The sequence below is a fragment of the Jaculus jaculus genome, chromosome 4, assembly GCF_020740685.1.
Source record: "Jaculus jaculus isolate mJacJac1 chromosome 4, mJacJac1.mat.Y.cur, whole genome shotgun sequence".
Taxonomy (NCBI): Eukaryota; Metazoa; Chordata; class Mammalia; order Rodentia; family Dipodidae; genus Jaculus; species Jaculus jaculus.
In genome coordinates, this window is record NC_059105.1 from 37,434,272 (window position 1) to 37,454,170 (window position 19,899).

At 44.3% G+C, this 19,899-nt stretch overlaps 1 protein-coding gene across 1 annotated transcript in view; it reads right to left on the minus strand.

Annotated features, from left to right (window-relative positions):
- Positions 1-13,827, minus strand: part of Fam117b (family with sequence similarity 117 member B) — a 75,582-nt gene extending 61,755 nt beyond the window's left edge. The window contains exon 1 of the mRNA XM_004653577.3: positions 12,936-13,827. Within this exon, the coding sequence (XP_004653634.2) occupies positions 12,936-13,551 (616 nt within the window). The 5' untranslated portion in view covers positions 13,552-13,827. The remainder of the gene's footprint in view (positions 1-12,935) is intronic.
- Between the last annotated feature and the right edge of the window lie 6,072 nt (positions 13,828-19,899).

Here is a 19,899-nt window from a genome sequence, read left to right on the forward strand (position 1 = left end):
AAGGATCATTTTAAGATGAGTCCAAAACATAATACAAGAAGTACTATTCATATCCAGTAAAGCTACCTTTTAAAATTTGGCCAGGTGTGGTGATACACACCTTTAATTCCAACACTTGGGAGGCAGAGGCAGGAGGATCACTGTGAGTTCGAGACCATTCTGAGACTACATAGTGAATTCCAGGTCAGCCTGAGCTAGAGCAAGACCCTACCTCGGAAAACAAACAAACAAAAAAAAGAATTATATATCTGGGCATGGTGGCACACACCTTTAATCCCAGCACTAGGAAGGCAGAGGTAGGAGGATCAATGTGAGTTCAAGGGCACCCTGAGACTACACAGTGAATTTCAGGTCAGTGTCAGCCTGGGTTAGAGTGAGATCCCTACCTCAAAAACACCAAAAAAAAAAAAAAAAGGAATTATATAGACATGTCCTAGAAGAAAAATCTGAAGTTTCTTCAATTTCAGTGATTACTTTCAATAGTAGTAATATTCCCAGTAGAGGGGGAAACCACACAAAATGAACAGGCTATGAAGTCAGCCAAATAAACAGGACCACAGAGAAATTAATCTGTACTCACAGAGCATTAATTATTAGTAATTATCTCAACTTACTGTCCATCAACACATATGCTTATGGAGTTTGTTTGCACTGGCTGGAGGCCCTGGCACGCCTATTCTCTTGCTGCTTCTTTCTCAAATAAATAAAAAATAAAAATAGAGGCTGGAAAGATGGCGCTGTGGTTAAGGCACTTGCCTGCAAAGCCTAAAAACCCAGGTTTGATTCCCCGGTACCCACGTAAAGCCAGATGTACAAGGTGGCACATGTGTCTGGAGTTCATTACATGCCCGTTCTCTCCCCCTCCCTCCTCCATCTGACTCTCTCAAATAAATAAATATTTAAAATAAAAAAAATTTTTTTAAATTAAAAGAGCTGAGAACAGAGCTGGAAGTAAGCTCAATGGTAAAGTGCTTGCCTTGCAAGAAGGAAGCGCTGGGCTGGAGAAGATGGCTTAGCAGTTAAGGCGTTTGCCGGCAAAGCCAAAGGACCTCAGTTCAATTCCCCAGGATCCACGTAATGATGCACAAGAAAGTGCATGCAGCTGGAGTTCATTTGCAGTGGCTGAAAGACCCTGGTACACCAATTCTTTCTCTGTCTTTTGCTGTCTCTCTCCCTCTCTCTCTCAAATAAAATCAACTAAATAAAAAATAAGCAAGTGAATGGATTCCCCAAGACCTATGTTAGCCAGATGCACAAGGTGGTGCATGCATCTGGAGTTCATTTATAGTGGCTGAAGGCTCTGGCACACCAATTCTTTCTCTCCTTCTTGCTGTCCCTCTCACTCTCAAATAAATCAGCTAAATAATCAATAAAATAAAATAAAAAACAAGTGAGTGAATGGTGTTCCTGAGGATGATAACCAAGGTTGTCCTCTGGCCTCCACACACATGCATGCACATGTGTACCCAAGTGTATGTGAATGTGCACCCACGCACACACACACAATAAAAATAACCTAACAAGCTGAAAGCAATGCAGAACACAAAGCTTTGAGTATATTTATATATCTTAGAAATATATTTTAGTTGAGGGCTGGAGAGATGGCTTAGCAGTTAAGGCATTTGCCCACAAAGCCAAAAGACCCAGGTACCCCAGTACCCACATAAAACCAAGATGTACAAAATGGTGTACACATCTGGAGTTCTAGAGGCTCTGGTATGCCCATTCTCTCTATCTGCTCTCCCAAATAAATAAATTAATTAATTCAAAAAATAAATATATTTACTTGAAAGAGAAACGTGCTTACTGCCAGCCTTAGCTATATAGCAAGCTCAAGACCAACTTGGGCTACATGAGACCCTGTCTCAAAAAAAATAAATAAACCTTGCCTTTTTTCATTTGTGAGGCTTTATATATACATAATATAACACATGTACAGATGATATGAAACTAAACATAAACTGTTTACAACAAAGGGAACTAATTATTGAATGTGCTAAGTAAAAGACACAGAAATTAAGTATCCACCACAGAATTGCTGAGGGAAGTTCTAAAACAGAATCTATGGTAGTTTTAGGATCAAAGACTCCAAAAAAAAAGTTATTCCCAAGAGGGGTGAGGGAACCTGATATGTTTCTAAACATTTAAAAGCTTCCATCATGGTCTAGGGCCATACCACCCTGAATGCGCCCAATCTCGTCTGATCTTGGAAAAGCTTCTATCATCAAAAGTTTAGGAATGTGCTGGGCATGGTGGCACACGCCTTTAATCCCAGCACTCAGGAGGTACAGGTAGGAGGATCGCCGTGAGTTCCAGGCCACCCTGAGAATACATAGTAAATTCCAGGTCAGCCTGAGCTAGATTGAGACCCTACCTCGAAAAACCAAAAAAAGAAAAAAAAAAAAAGGTTCAGGAATGAATTTGTGATAGGTACACAGAAAATGGAGAAAACAAAACAAAGCAATTTTACTTTCAAGGAGCACAGATGTTATGAAGAAAAGAAATATAACTATATCATACCACAAGGCTCTGAGATAAACAGTATTTATATAGTCAGAAGAACTGAGGCATTAATAATGATTACTGATAAGCCTACATTTTCCATAGTAAGAAATCACGGTATAACTTATAAAATTGAAAAAAGAAAACCTTCCTAAGTCAACAGTGTAAGCACGTTGTTTAGAAATGTATAGAAGTGCCAGGTGTGGTGGCACATGCCTTCAATCCCAGCATTTGGGAGGCAGAGGTAGGACTGCTGTGAGTTTGAGGCCACCCTGAGACTACATAGTGAATTCCAGGTCAGCCTGGGATACAGTGAGACCCTCCCTCAAAAAACAAAAAACAAGCAAAAAAGAAATGTACAGATAAAAAAAGAAAGAAACAAACAAACAAACCAATTAACCAACCAACCCCAGGAGTAAAAAATTATTGTCTTGCGGGGGGGGAGGGGCAAGGGTAGGAAGTGGGAATAAATAGTGTGGTGAGAGAATATTTTGTTTGATTATATATATAATACAATTTATTATTTTAATTGTATGCATGTACTTTGGGAAAAATAAAAATTTTTAAGTAGCATTAAAAAAAAGTGTGCTAATTTTTTTTCTTCAAGTATTTTAGAAATGGAAGTAGCTGGCTTTCTTAACTTCCTTCCCTTCTAGGGCTGAGATATGGACCATCTTAACCACATCCGGATCCCTTTTCCCTTCTAGTGAAAGACTGTTCTCTGTGGTTTCTGAGTCTTCTGGAGTCTACAAGTGAACAGAATCCCATTAGCTGTCAAATCTTCCATGACCTTGCCTCATCTACTTTACCATCTTCCCTGGAATTTGCAATCTTTCTCTTTGAATCCCTTTCCTAGCCTATAAAAATGCTTGACCTTTTCCTCATTCTATGAATAAATGAACCTAAGAACAATGTTTTTGCCCCCAGTTTTAGCACTTTGCTTTCCTTCACTAATATCAAAGCAATTTATTCTCATTAACTCTAGTGACAGTATTGATTGCCAACTTGACAGGATCTAAAATCACCTGGGAGACAAACCTCTGGGCATGTTTGTGAGAGAGTCTCTAGACTAAGTTAATTGAGGTCAAAAGACCCATCCAGAATGTGGACAGTACCATTTCATGGGCTAAAAGTCCCAGCATTCACCTCTGCTTCCTGACCAACCTCCTACCACTCACCATGATGGTCTCTACCCTCATACAGTGAGCCAAAATACACTCTTCCTTCCTTAAGTCACTTTTGTCAGGTATTTTGTCACAGCATTAAGAAAAGTAACTGCTACACATGACTTCCTCACCCACTACTTTAATCTGGTTTGCGTCCCCATCATACTATTCAACCTAGTTTCTCTCATTCGTCAACTGACCTAAATGCCAATTCAAAAGCCTATTCTCCAGAGTCCGTCTACTTGTTTTCTTCACAGCATCTGAAAACCTTTAACATCTGGAAATACGATCTTTCTTTTACTAACCTACTATCCCCCCACCTACCACATTCTCAAGCTTCCTCAATGACTAGTCTTTGTGCCCTTTAAAACGCTAATTTTCAAGCTGGGCATGGAGGCACACGGCTATAATCTCCAGCACTTGGGAAGCTGAGGCTGGAAGCTCAAGGCCAAGCTTGGGCTACATAACAAAATCCTGTCTTTAAGAAAAAAAGGAGGGAGGGGGAGGAAAAGAAGGAGAGAAAAAAATGCTTCTTTTCTCCTAGAGTTCTATTATCAGCATTCCTCCATCATCTTATTATCCATCCTAGTGATTAGCCTCTTCAAATATTATCTATGTACAAATACTTAGCAGAAAGTGGTAAATGAATGCATACTGAACTGACATGACTGAGTCCCACCCTCTTAACCCCTGTTCAAACTATATTCTTGAGTTTTAAATCTGTCCCTTGCTAAAATGTAAACAATTACCTAGATTTAGTGAGAGCCCACACTTAGCATTTTGAGAACTGAGCTCATTTTCCTGTCCCAAATCTGCTGCCCAACTGTGCCATCAATTATCAGCACCATCTAATCTCTGCATTCAATACTTTATTTATCTCTTGGTCTCTCTTTTTTCCTACTCCCATTACTCCTCAATTCAGGGCCCAATGCCTTTGTGAGTTACTATATCCTGTCTTCCTTCCCAACATTTTCCTCTACCATATATTTTAGTATTTTTATTTTTATTTTTATTGGCTTTTGGAGGAAGGGTCTCACTCTAGCCCAGGCTGACCTGGAATTTACTATATAGTCTCAGCATGGCCTCGAACTCATGGTGATCCTCCTACCTCTGCCTCCCAAGTGCTGGGATCAAATGCATGCGCCACCTCCTGGAATTCTACCATGTACTTTAAACATAGAAGTGGCATGTGTATTTTCACACTTCTAAGACTATACTACAAAGTTCAATCCTTTCCTCTCCAACCCAAATCAAAAGTTATTTTTAAGAGCACTTCTATGCTCAGTCCTGTAGAACACAGAGCACTCATCATAGTACATACTTACATAAGACATGTGCCTATCATGTCTTGCATAGTTAATTTGTATCTCTAGAGCTCTGTGGTTTTTTACATCTTTTTAAAGAATATTTTTAGCTGGGCATAATGGCACATGCCTTTAAGCCCAGCACTCGGGAGGCAGAGATAGGAGGATCGCCATGAGCTTGAGGCCACCCAGCAACTACATAGTGAATTCCAGGTCAGCCTGGACTAGAGCAAGACCTACCTCAACAAACAAACAAAATATTACATACATAAAATTATTTGCAAGCACAGAAAGATAAGAGAGAAGGGATACAGACAGAGAGAATGGGCACACCAGGGACTCCAGCCACTGCAAAAGAATTCCAGATGTATGTGCCACTTCTTGTGCATCTGGCTTTTACATGTGCGTACTGGGGAATCAAACCCTCGTCATGGAGGTTTTGCAGACAAGTGCCTTGAACACTGAACCATCTCTCCAGCCCCAGTTGTTTTTTTATAACTTTATTTTTAGTTATTTGAGAGAAAGAGGCAGAGAGAGGGAGAGAGAGAGAATGGGCACGCCAGGGCCTCCAGCCACTGCAAACGAACTCTAGACACATGTGCCCCCTTGTACATCTGGCTTACATGAGTCCTGGGGAATTGAACTGAGGTCCTTTGGCTTTGCAGGCAAAGGCCTTAACTGCTAAGCCATCTCTCCAGCCCAAGCCCCAGGTTTTATATCTTTCTACAGCATAGTTAGTAACAAAGCAGTTTAATCAAATTTGCAGAACTGAACAAAATAGAACAGCTAGATTTTACAAGGCTTTTTCCTCAAACAGAAGTAACATACAGAAACTGAAAGTCAACAGGGTTTCCTTTAAGGTGTGACAAGTAGCAGCTGCCCTCCAAATGTTAGAAAGACACGCAATCCTTAGAGTTCTACTTCACAGGGTACTAGGAAAGACATCAAACATGCCACCAAGCAAGAAGTTCTAGTACCTTACTTTCTGATTCTGTCTGCTAGTCCAAAGGCCTAGGGCAAGACCTGGAAGCTGCATTTTTTTGGGAGGGAGGGTTCGAGGTAGGGTCTCACTCTAGCCCAGGCTGACCTGGAATTCACTATGAAGTCTCAGGGTAGCCTCGAACTCACAGTGATCCTCCTACCTCTGCCTCCCGAGTGCTAGGATTAAAGGCGTGTGCCACCCCGACTGGCGAAGCTGCATTTTTAACAATCATGCTAGGGTGTTTTTAAGCACTGACCACCAATTCTCTGATTCACTGGTCACCAAATTAATTTGTAAGCAGAGAGACAGAGAAAGAAAGAATGGGCACATCAGAGCCTCCTGCCACTGCAAACAAACCACTTTGAGCATCTGGCTCTATGTAGGTACTGGGAAATTGAACCAGGGACATCAGGCTTTGCAAGCAAGCACCTTCAACTGCAAATGGGTATTTTTAAAAATATTTTATTTTTGTTTATTTATTTATTTAAGAGGGAGAGAAACAGAGAGGGGGAGAATGGGTGTGCCAGGGCCTACAGCCATTGCAAACAAACTCCAGACACATGTACCACCTTGTGCATCTGGCTTACATGGGTCCTGGGGTATGGAACCAAGGTTCTTTGGTTTTGCAGGCAAACGCCTTAACCACTAAACCATCTCTGCCGCCCTACAAATGGTATTTTAACAATTCAATTCTGCCCTAACTACGTTGAGTTAGCAGACTCCACAGCTGAAGGGTCATATTTATTACTTTTCTCACCACCTGACAGAAACAACCGAAGGGAGGATTATTCTGTTTTGGCTTACAGTTTCGGAAGTGTCAATCCACTTATGTTAAGGAAGGCACAGCAGAGCAGAGCAGGTTCACATCATGGTAGGTAGAAAGCAGATAAAAGAATCCAGAAAGGACTAGGGCAAGATACAATACCACTAGGGACCTCACCTCAGTGACATCTTTCCTCCAGCTAGATCCCATTTCCTAATTTCCAGAATTCCCCAAACAGCACCAGCAGCTAGGAACCTGGGCTTTAACAGATGAGTGTTGCCCAAACAATAACATGGGCTTAGTCCCAAAGACTGCCTCCCTGCAGGTGCTAGTTACAAGTCCACGATCACTTGCTCCTTTGACCAGCTATACATCTTGATCTCCCATGAACCTCTCCTCAAGTTTAATAAGTTTTTCAAGTGGCTCACAGAACTCAGGGAAATACCTTGTTCATAATGATTACCAGATTATCCTAAAAAATGCAAGTCAGTTCTCTTTATCTGCCTCTTTCTCTCTGTCTGTCGCTCTCAAATAAATAAAAAGAATTTTTTTTAAATGCAAGTCAGAACAGCCAGATGGAAGAGATTCACAGGACAAGGTATGCAGGTGACTGGAATAATAATATACAGTTGACCCTTGAACAACATGGGTACATTTATGTAAGGCTTTGGAAGGAAATTTTGCAACTATTTGGAAAAGCTCATAATTACATATCTAGAAATATCAAAAAAGTTTTAAATGTCAGATTATGTTACAAATGCATAAAAATAGGTGTCTATGTCTTACCATTATCTGTAAATAGATAATAGCCTGCTTTACCATCACAAAATATGCATCAACTTTTAAAAGTTAACAAATGTCAAACCTTACACAAAGACCAAACATGACTTTCTTCTCAGTTAGGAGAGATGTAAATAAAAATGAGGAACTGGAGAGATGGCTTAGCAGTTAAGGTGCTTGCCTGCAAAGCCAAAGGACCCAGGTTCAATTTCCTAGGACCTATGTAAGGCAGATGCACAAGGGGGCATATGCATCTGGAGTTAAAAAAAAAAATGAGGATGCAGCAATAAGCCATGACTGCATACAACTGATGGTACAACTATACCACTGTGAAATTTTAGGAGCCGCCTCCTACTGCTATTTCAGCGAGCTCAAGTACTTATTTCTACACACGTGAATGTGTTGCTGATCACCTCTGGTAACCCACATGTGGCAGTAACAAGTCATCTAAGATCTTGTGGATTTTATATTATAAAGCACATAGCAAACAAAACTGTTTTAATCGGGTGTGGTGGTGCACACCTTTAATCCCAGCACTCAGGAGGCAGAGGTAGGAGGATCACTCTGAGTTCCAGGCCAGCCTGAGACTACATAGTGAATTCCAGGTCAGCCTAGGCTAGAGAGATACCCTACCTCAAAAAAGCAAAATATGTATGATCCGTGTGTGTGTGTGTGTGTGTGTGTGTGTGTGTGTGTGTGTGTGTGTTGAGAGGGGGGGGGAGTATGGTCATGCCAGGGCCTCTTTGTCACTGCAAACATATTCCAGACACATATTCCACTTTGCGCATCTGGTTCTACATTGGCTCTGGTGAATGGAACCTGGGCTGGCAGGTTTTACAAGCAAGCCCACCACCCCCCCCTTTTTTTTTTTTTTAGTTTTTTGAGGTAGGGTCTCACTCTGGTCCAGGCTGACCTGGAATTCACTATGTAGTCTCGGGGTGGCCTAGAACTTATGATCCTCCTAACTCTGCCTCCCAAGTGCTGGGATTAAAGGCATGAACCACCATGCCCAGCTAGCTGCAAGCAAGCACTTTTAACAGCTCAGCAAACTTCCTAGCCTGCAAAAAGCTTCATTATTTTTTTTTTTATAATTTTTTTTTTAATTTTTATTTATTTATTTGAGAGCGACAGACACAGAGAGAAATACAGATAGAGGGAGAGAGAATGGGCGCGCCAGGGCTTCCAGCCTCTGCAAACGAACTCCAGACGCGTGCGCCCCCTTGTGCATCTGGCTAATGTGGGACCTGGGGAACCGAGCCTCGAACCGGGGTCTTTAGGCTTCACAGGCAAGCGCTTAACCGCTAAGCCATCTCTCCAGCCCTTCATTATTTTTTTTTAAAGGGGAATGCACTGTGAGTTGAAGGCCAAGGAGACTCATGAGGTCCCCAAAACAATGTAGGTCATTGCCCAAACACTGGATTACCTGCCAGAGCTAAAACGTAAGACCTTATTGCTGATGACACCACAGGCTGTGGTCGCAGGAATATTATGCTGGAAATGAAAGGGAACTAGCTCCTTCCCAGCTAGCCCCCATCATGCTGGAGAGCCCTTCTAGAGCCACCAGAGAACAATGGTCACCAACAATATGAATAGGCAGGGGACCCTACAGACTATGAAATCAACCAGCTGGATAAAAAGTATATACTTGTACAACAGTGGCATGCAGCCACCACAAATAACCAACTACTCTGACTGGACACAAGGCCCACTCAGTGGGAAAGAACTATCTGATAGTGGAAACCAAGTCAGAATCCCATGGTCAGGTAACCCAGACTTCACAGGTTTCTATCTCCTACTGCTCTCTAGAGAAGAGTGGGCTTGTACACCAAAAATCTCTTAAACAATTTGCTTGTTTTTTGAGGTAGGGTCTCACTCTAGCCCAGGCTGACCTGGAATTCACTATGGAGTCTCAGGGTGGCCTTGAACTCATGGCAATCCTCCTACCTCTGTCTCCCGAGTGCTGGGATTAAAGGCATGCACCACCACACCTGGCTTCTTAAACAATTTTGTATATCCCCTTTACCCCAAGCTGCTCTCAAGCTTGGTTGGAGAATCTGTGTTATTTTTCAGATGACAGAGAAAACAGAGGTGAGCCTACTTCTATCATATCAGCCAGAGCCCAGGAGAAAGTGCAGAGGATGTGATATCATGAACACTGCTCTCACTGCTCATCTGACAACCAGCCCCAGAGTGATGGTGACAGATAGGATGATTAATCAAAACCTATCAAAGCAGAAATTCAGAGGCAACAAAGAACTCAACATTAAATCAGACTGCCAACAGGCATGCCATGGATCAGGAAACATTGCAGAAGAGGGGGAGGAAAGACTGTAAGAGCCTCAGAGTTGGTGGTTGAGATCCAGACCGGACAATGATTATCTCAAGCTCACAGAGATAAAACAACTAGGCAGAGATGCCAAGACCTCCACCACAAGGACTTCTGGGAATCTAGAGCCCTGACAAAGGTTAAAGCATCCTGGTCATCCAACAGGACTCCTATAATCTGGTACAGCAGTCTGGTCTAAATGAACCCAAGCATGAGTCACATGAAATTTCCGGAACTATGTAAGGTAGTCCCTTCCCTTCTACAATAAGAACTTTCATATTTCACCAAGCCTGCAAACTGGTGGTAACTTCCCTTTAATCGAAAAGGGAGTCATACAGACTCTCCTTCCAGATTTAGTCATATAAAACAGCAAATGATTTAATCATACCATAGTCCATGCTAGGAAATTCTGAAACTGAAGACTTTTTTTTTTCATGCTATATACAGTTAACTGAAGTGAAACGAGAATACATTCCAATAAAGAAGCTTATTGGACATTTACACTTGAGTAAGACTTAATAGGTATTATCTCTCAAACAACTCAACATTTTTTTGAGTTTTTCTTTCTTTCTTGGGGGGAGGGGAGATGGAGGAGCTTTGGAAAACACTGAGAATGAGACAGGAGGAACCTGAGAGTCTAGGACACAGAACCTCCAAAAAATCAGTGCGAAAGGGCACCTTCTGACACACTTTGCTATTTAACCTAACCTAGTTGTCCTCAGGTGCATCTCTGCTTTGAGTATCCATTAGTTGATAATGTGGCCAGATTCTGTTATCAGATTGCACAGCTCGATCTCCTTGCACCTCCCCACTTAAGCAGCTCTTCTTTTCTCCACTTCAGGAGCCACTATACTAGCTGCCAAAGGAGGGCTGCTCAAAATCTACCTTCCTGTAATTTCAATATGCTACCCACTTCCCAGACTATATCTATTCATCATGAAGCTACTTCCTTAACATAATTTGAAAACACAAGGTCTTCATAGTATAACCAACCAGAGTCAAATACTAGATCTTGTCGGCACTTGCTTCTTAACCTATTCTAAAGCTACTGTGAGAGCTAAACTGGGATCTTGTATGAAAATAACCTGCCTTGTGGTAAGTGACTGAGGTTATGGTGGGGAGAGGGAGCCCTTGATTTATTTTAAATTTTACTTGCACATGGGGGTGGGGGTGGCATATCAGGGTCCCTTGGCCCTACAAATGAACCCCAGACTCATATCACTATTTGCATTTGGCTTTACTTGGGTAGCTGGGGAATGTAACCAAGGCCAGCAGGCTTTAAACAACTGAGCCCTCTCCCCAATCTCAGTACTTTTAACAACCAGTTTTTTTGCTTGTTTTGTTTTTAGGTAGGGTCTCACTCTAGCTCTGGCTGACCTGGAATTCACTATGGAGTCTCAGAGTGGCTTCAAACTCATGGCGATCCTCCTACCTCTGCCTCCTGCGTGCTGGGATTAACGGCGTGAACCACCACGCCCGGCCTAACAAAGTTTTTAAAAAAGCATTTTGTAGTCTCAGGTTTTAATTAGAAAGCCCTATTATTTTCAAGAGCAATCTTCTCCAAAGAAGTACTGGCTAAAATTCTTACATAAACTACGGGCTGGAGAGATGGCTCAGTGGTTAAGGCACCTGCCTGCAAAGCCTAACAACCTGAGTTCAATTCCCCAGTACTCACGTAAAGCCAGCTACACAAAATGGCACATACATCTGGAGTTCATTTCCAATGGTTAGAGGCCCTGGCTCACCCATTCATGTTCTCCCTTCCTCTCTCTCGCTCTACTTGGAAATAAATCTTAAAAATTTCTTTCATAAAACAAATATAAAAGTTACACTACTCGGACTGGAGAAATGGCTTAGCAGTTAAGCGCTTGCCTGTGAAGCCTAAGAACCCTGGTTCGAGGCTTGATTCCCCAGGACCCACGTTAGCCAGATGCACAAGGGGGCGCATGCATCTGGAGTTCGTTCACAGTAACTGGAGGCCCTGGCGCACCCATTCTCTCTCTCGTTCTCTCCCTCTCTCTCTCTCTCTCTCTCTGCCTCTTTCTCTCTCTGTCTGTTGCTCTCAAATAAATAAATAAAAATTTAAAAAAACAAAAAAAATTACACTACTCTTTACATGCCTGGAATCACTTCATCTGAATTGATTAGTAAATCACTTTCCTGAAATTTCCAATCCTTCCAACTGTAGGATTTGAACAGAAGTTCGCCATACAAAAAAAGTAATGTTGGCACTATTAATGTATAACTAAAACCAACCCACTTCTTTTATCACTACATAGTGACGCAGAGGTAAGCACATACTAAATTTTGTCTTTCTACTTCCTTCAACTTGAAATGCAACACTGAATTCTTTTTGAATGACTCCATTAGAACGTACACCTCCATTCAGGACCTTTCCCAGGAAAACCTTCAGGTACACCGAAAAATACCAAACCTATTATCTCTCAAACAATAGCAAGACTGGGAGAATACATGGAGAAAGAAAATCAGCATAGCTGATATATATTAAATCTCCCCTTGGAATCTTGCTTTAACTTCTCACTTCTTGGTTCTCATTTGTCAAGTCTTATGAAATGCAAAAAGCCAATAGCAACCTCTCAGGTTCTTGAGTGATCCAAGCCTGACACTGCTAAAGCGTCCAGCGCCCCCACACCCATCCCCGCTTCCCTAGATCTGAAACTGCTTTTGGGGAACAGAAACCCAGCAGCTCACCTATGCCAATGCTAGCACTCACCACGCCACTAAAACAGAAAAGTGACAAACCGATCCCAGCCTCACCCTCAAGGGAGGGCGAGCAGTGAGCGGCGTTGAGGCCGGAACCCTAGGTTTATAATTAACACAAGCCCGCCCCAAGCCCAAGGTTAGCGGGCCGCACCATCCACGGGGGGCAGCGAGGCCCGGAGCCCAGCCGACCACACCGGGCGGCTGGGGAGCGAGAAGAGAGGGGAGAGAGGCGGGTCCGCCCCGAGCCCCGCCCTTCCCGGCCAGCGCCCCGCCCCGGCCCCGCCCCCGGGGGGGTGGAGGGTGGCGCGGTCGCCGCAATCTGGGGCTCGGAGCCCCGGGACCACCGCCTCCGTCACCTCCCCAGGGTCGCGCGGGTCCAAGCACGTACCTGCTTTGCAAAGCGGGGCGCTCGGGCTCCTCTTCTCCGGGGAGGGGCGGCGCTGCTCGGGGGACCTCCTCCGGTGGCGGACGCGGGCCGGGGGTGGGGCCGCGCTCACCTCACCGTGGGTCCACAGGTGGGTGGGCGATGAGCTTGGCGACGACGACGACACCGTGCCCAGCAGAGGCGGAGGCGGCGGCGGCCTCGGAGGGCTTCCGCGAGCCCCGGGCGCCGTGCCGCGCGTGGGGCTGGTGCCTCGAGTGGACGTCGCGGACGCGCCCGTCTGCGTGGCCACCGTGGGGCTGCTGCGCGCCGCCGTGCCACCGCCGCCGCCGCCGCCGCCGCGCGTGGGGCTCGTGCTGCGCGACGCGGTGCGCGGGCCGCCGCTACCGCCGCCGCCGGAGAGGCCTGAGGCGCCTCCGCTGCAGCCGCCGTTGTTGTTGCCACCGCCGTTGCCGCTCCGCGTGGGGCTGCCATGTTGCTGCTGCTGCTTCAGCTGGAACGGAACCGTCGCCCTCATCGGCTGCAGGCGGCCGATGCCAGGTCCCCCGGTTGTGGCGACCGTACCACTCCCGAGGGTGCCGGCCGGTGTGGGGGACCCATTGCGCCTCACCCGTTGGGACATGGTTCCCCCCCCGACACACACACACACACACACACACACACACACACACACTCCCGCCCGCTTCCCTCCCCGGTGACGGGACGACACGGGAGGGCTTTGTTGTTGTTGTTGGCTGGCAACGGGAGGATGCTCGGGACCGGAGGAAAGGCACCACCACCACCCACCCCCGCCACCGGGTGACGAAGCCGAACTCTAGCGGGAGTGGGGGGGGGGGCAGTGCGGGAGGTGCCCGTGCCCGCGGCCGGCAGCAACGAGGTGGTGCAGCCGCCGTCGCCGCTGCTCCTCATCAACAATAGTGTCTCCTGCGCTGCCCCCGCCCTCCGCGCGCGCTGATTGGCGGAGCGTCAGCCGCGCTCGAGTCGCTCCGCTGCGCTCATTGGCTGCGTGCGGCTCGGGTCCCGGACCCTCCGGGGCCTTAGAGAGCTTGGCTTTTTTTTTTTTTTTTTTTTTTTTTTTTGCGCGGAGGCCGTCTGCTCTTTAAAGAGAAAGAGACCCGCCCCCCAGCGGGGTCGGAGGGGGACGGAGGAAGTGGGCCGGCTGTGTGAGTGGAGTGTGTGTTGCGCGCGCGCGCGCGTGCGTGCGTCCGTCCGGCTGTGCACGTGAGCGTACGCGCGGGCGGGGGTGCGCGCCTGGCCACGCGCGTCTCCTTCCCACTGGAGGGAGCCCTGAGACTCACGCTCTGGAATGTCGCCAAGAGGACTGTTCGGAACGCCAGCGTCTCCCGGGGATGCTGTGAATGAAGCCTCGCCCCCCAACCCTCCCCCCGCCATAACTCGTTTCCTTACCACACTGGCCGCTGCACATTAACACGTACGCATGTCTCGTGGGGGTTTTTCTCCTCCCCCCCCGCTTCCCTTATATTCTTTTTGTTCTGCCCTAATTTCATCTACCTATGGGAAGGGCTCGAAAAGAGATTGATTATCTTACTGGCATGTTACACACCTCTCTCTCTCTCTCTCTCTCTCTCTCTCTCTGTTTTAAAATAGCTCTACAAAAGCCTAAATCTTAGATTAAATTTGCTGGCTTACATGCGATTTTTAGATAGTATCTATCAAGTTCATTCACTAAATGCCCATTCCTCCCCTCCTGTACGTCAGGTAATCAAGAATTTATTTTAATCAGGTACTTCACCTTCGGAAGATGTCTGTTACCTTAAAGTTTGTAAAGTGCTATAGTTTGTTTACTAAGGCCCATAATTGACCTTCACAACCATTATTTGAGGCAGAATTGGGTGCGCCATCTATTATTTTAGTTTGGTGGGGGAAATAAGTCTGTATGGAGCTGGAGGGATGGCTTAGCAGTTAAGGCATGTTGCCTGCAAAGCCAAAGGACCTAGGTTCGATTCCCCAAGACCCACGTTAGCCAGATGCACAAGGTGGTACATGTGTCTGCAGTTTGTTTGCAGTGGCTGGAGGCCCTGGTGGGCCCATTTTCTCTCTCTCTCTCTTTCTCCTCCTTTCTTTCTGTCAAATAAATAAATATGGACAAAAACTCAGAAGGTTAAGCAGTTGTAAAATGACCCAATGGTTCCTTGTGAAATGAGGGCTGAAGAGACGGCTCAGGCAATTAAAAGTACTTGTTTGCAAAAGTCTGCCAGCCTGGGCTCAGTTCCCCAGCACCCACGTGAAGCCAGATGCAGAAAGAGCTAAAAGTAACTGGTGTTCATTTGCAGCTACAACACACCCTAGCACACCCACAGGCACACACCCTACGCATGGTCCCTTTCCCCTTTGCTACCTCATGTGCATCCTAGACAGATTTCTTCAAGTAAAAATGGGGAGTGAGGGCACAATGTGATTAGCTCTGGACCAAGAATCTTAACTAGGTCCCTGTGCACTCTGGTAAAGTCTTTGAAGACCTTGAGATTCAGATCCCAGATACACCCATTATTCTGTGATCTTGTGTAGATTTTTTTTTTTTTTTAAGGCAAGCTCAACAGACTGGCCTTTTTTTTTTTTTTTTAATGAGAATGAGAATTGGTGTGCCAGGGCTCCCAGCCACTGTAATCAAACTCCTGACGCATGTACAATCTTGTGTATGTGTCACCTTGTGCTTCTGACTTACTTTACTCATTTGTTTAAAGTTTTACTTATTTTCAAGCAGACAGAGAAGAGAGGGTGCACCAGGGCCTCTAGCCACTGCACACAAACTCCAGATGCATGTGCCACTTTGTGCATCTGGCCTTACATGACTGCTGAGAAATTGAATCTTGGTCGGTAGGCTTTGCAGGCAAACCCCTAACCACTTAGCTATCTCTCCAGCCCCACATTATTTTAAGACCAGACTTAGCTCTCTGTAAGGATTTTGTTGGCAGCTTCAGAGTGTGTTCCCTTTTAGTTTTTTTTTTTTTTTTAAGACCTCACTCAAGGTTGTAGGTAATGTGTTGTAATGTAATGTCACGTCTACCTACAGCATCAGTCAACTTAAGGCAGGTTCCTGGACTAAGGACACAGGACTCTTGGGGTGGAAGAGAGAGAAGGGAATGGGTGATAAGGAAGGTTCCAAGTCTCTGGATCCCAAGGAGACTATCTACAGCATTCTCATTTAATCCCTGGTTAATAATCAGAAGTGTGTGTAGGTGGTGGTAATGTTTAACTGTATCTTACAAATAAAAAACTGGCTAGGAAGCCGGGCGTGGTGGCTCTTGCCTTTAATCCCAGCAGTAGGGAGGCAGAGGTAGGAGGATCACCGTGAGTTTGAGGCTACCCAGAGACTCCATAGTGAATTCCAGGTCAGCCTCAGCTAGAATGAGACCCTACCTTGAAAAACAAACAACAACAACAAAAACTGGCTGGAGCAAACTCTCCTGTTCCTATTGTCTACCTTATGTGGGTCAGGGGGTGATGTCCACCCTCTGCTCATGCCATCATTTTCTCCTGCCATCATGGAGCTTCCCCTCAAGCCTGTAAGCCAAAATAAACCTCTTCTCTCCCACAAGCAAAAACAAAACAAAAAAAGACCATCATAATAGGAATAAAAAAGATCATGCCATCAAAATTAAATAAAAAAATAAAAAGTGGCTAGGGAGCTGGAGAGATGGTCTAGTGATTAAGGTGCTTGCCTGCAAAGCCAAAGGACTTAGGTTCTATTCCACAGGACTCATGTAAGACGCACAAGGTGGCACACGTGTCTGGAGTTCATTTGCAGTTGCTAGAGGTGCTGGTGTGCCCATTCTCTCTCTCTCATAAATAAATAAAAATAAAATATTTTTTAAGATACTAAAAAAAAAAAATAGGTAACAGAAAATGTCTTTGGTTTTTACATTACAGGTTTGTTTTTATTTTTTGTTTTGTAGGTTTTTTCAGATTTTTTGAGAATGTCTCATGTAGCCCAGACCAGCCACTCTTACTCTGAAGCTGAGGAAAACCTTGCACTTCTCATCCTCCTGCCTCTACCCCCCAGTGACTAAGATTACAGGCATATTTTGGGTGGTTTGTGTGGTGCAGACCCATTGTCTAATAAGGGCTTTGCAAGCAAAGCCTGAGGACCTTGGTTCAATTCCTCAGTACCCATGCAAAGCCAAATACACAAGGTGGCACATGCATCTGGAGTTCGTTTGCAGTGGCAAGAGTTTTTTCTCTCTGTATCTCTCTGCTTGCAAATAAATAAATAAAATATTTGTAAATATGTACTTCTAACAATTGCTTGGGTATATTAGAACTGTTCCATTTTAAAGTTTAATGGAAATGAGTAAAAGCCTCATTTACTCTTGCCCTTGTCTTCATGATCTGTTGCTGAAGAATCAAAGCAAACTGCTTCAAGGTGATACTGGTCTTAGTTTGCTAGTTATCTATGAAGAGAGGCCTTGTGTTTCAAGAATCAGCAAAATCAACATGTCCCTCTAGCTTAACCCTGTTCTTCTTAGGATATAATTCAAAATTTCCATTTTCTTCTTAAGGTTGAAATATGACATGAAATTGTAGGCAAGAAAGAACATATTAGAATTGGTGTGTCTATATTTAAACTCCAAAAGGGGGGTTAGGGGTGTAGTCCTGAAGTAGAGTACTTGCCTATCATGTCTCACACAAGTATTTGGTTCAGTCTCCAGCATTGCAAAATAATAATAATACATAAATAAATTCAAGAAGATAAAATGATGGCTAGGCATATTTGCTATTGTATTTGCTTAACTGTTTACAGTGAAAAATAGGGATTTCATGGGGGGGGTGTTTCTATAGTTTTGTTTGTTTGTTTTTTGTTTTTTTCAAGGTAGGGTTTCATTCTAGTCCTGGCTGACCTGGAATTCACTGTATAGTCTCAGGGTGGCCTTGAACTCATGTTGATCCTCCTACCTCTGCCTCCCAAGTGCCTGGCTCTCTATTGTGGTTTTGTTGTTGTTGTTTATATAGTTTTAATAAAATCTTCTGTGTCATTTATAAATATCTCTAAAATGTGATTGACCAGAACATATACAGCCAATAAAATGATAATCCTGTAACCATAAATTCTTTCTACTTTAAAATGGAGAAAAAATTAAAACTATGTATGCATGATTGCAGTTGTAACAATGAAAAATGTATATGCATATAAAATCCTAGAGGAAAAAATACTGCCATGAAAATAAACATTTAAAGCTGAGCATGGTGGCACATGCCTTTAATCCCAGCACTCAGGAGGCAGAGGTAGGAAGAATTATCACGAGTTTGAGACCACCCTGAGACTACATCGTGAATTCCAGGTCAGCCTGGGCTAGAGCGAGACCCTACCTCAAAACATCCCCCCAAAAAAAGTCAAATTTAATTTTTTTTTAATTTATTTGCAAGCACATAGAAATAGCAGAGACAGACAGAATGGACACACCAGGGCCTCAAGCTGCTGCAAACAAACTCCAGATGCATGCACTACTTTGTGCATCTGCTTTACATGGATACTAGGGAATCAAACCCAGGTCATTTGGCTTTGCAGGCAAGCACCTTAACCACTAAGCCATCTCTACAGCCCCATAAAAACTTTTTTTTTTTTTTTTTTTTTTTTTTTTTTTTTTTTTTTTTTTAGTTTTTTGAGGTAGGGTCTCTCTCTAGTCCAGGCTGACCTGGAATTAACTATGTAGTCTCAGGCTGGCCTCAAACTCAAAGTGATCCTCCTACCTCTGCCTCCTGAGTGCTAGGATTAAAGGTGTGTAGCACCATGCCCAACTCTAAAATCATAATTTTTAAGCCTGCTTTCCTTCTAGGTGTTTATTTTTGTTATTGTGTGTATGAATATGCACATGTGTGTGCAGATGCACATGTCCTGTGCACACATTAAGAGGCGAGAGGAGAGGCCAGGTCAAGTGTCTTCTTTCACACTTTATTTTTAGTTATTTATTTGAGAGAGAAGGGGGCAGAGAATGGGCATGCTAGGTCCTCCAGCTGCTGTAAACAAACTACAGATTCATGTGCCACCATGTGCATATGGCTTACGTGAGTTCTAGGGAATCAAACCTGGGTCCTTTGGCCTTGTAAGCAAGTGCCTTAACTGCTAAGCCATCTTTCCAGCCCTCTTCTGCTTTATTTCCTTGAGAGCAGAGTCCGTCACTGAACCTGCTGGTTTTCAGTCATCCTAGCTGACCAGCAATCTCCCCCTAGAGGCCCTAGAATGTTATTTTTAAGGAATTACATTTTATTTATTTATTACATAGATAAAGAGTGCACCAGGACCTCCAACCACCGCAGACAAATGTGCCACCTTGTGCATCTGGCTTTATGTCAGTACAGGGCAATCTAACCTGGGTCCTTTGTCTTTGCCAGCAAGTGCCTTAACCACTGAGTTATCTCTCCAATCCATAAATTAGTAATTTTTAGTTTTATTTCTTTATTTATTATGGTTTTTGGAGATAGGGCCTTGCTCTAGCCCAAGCTGACCTGGAATTCACTAGTCTCCAGGTAGCCATGAACTCATAGCAATCCTCCTACCTCTGCCTCCCAAGTGCTGGGATTAAAGGTGTGCACCACCATGCCCAGCTCAGGCTGGTAATTTGTTTGTTTGTTTTGTTTTTCGAGGTAGGGTCTCGCTCTAGCTCAGGCTGACCTGGAATTCATCTGTAGTCTCAGGGTGGCCTTTAACTCATGGTGAACCACCTACCTCTGCCTCTCTAGTGCTGGGATTACAGGTGTGTGCCACCACGCCCAGCTTTCAGTCTGGTGATTTTTAAGATAAAATTTGATTTCCCCACAATAAATATGACTATATGATTTTCTAATAAAAGATAATTACCAGAAGTTAAATTGATAAGTGATCATCTCTATTTAAAATCTGACTGCTAGTTGACTAAGGCTTTCACCTTAACCTTTCATTAACACCTTCTGAATTACTGCACAATCCCAGTGGTCCTCTTACCTAAGACCCCTAAGACCATGCCTTGCTCAC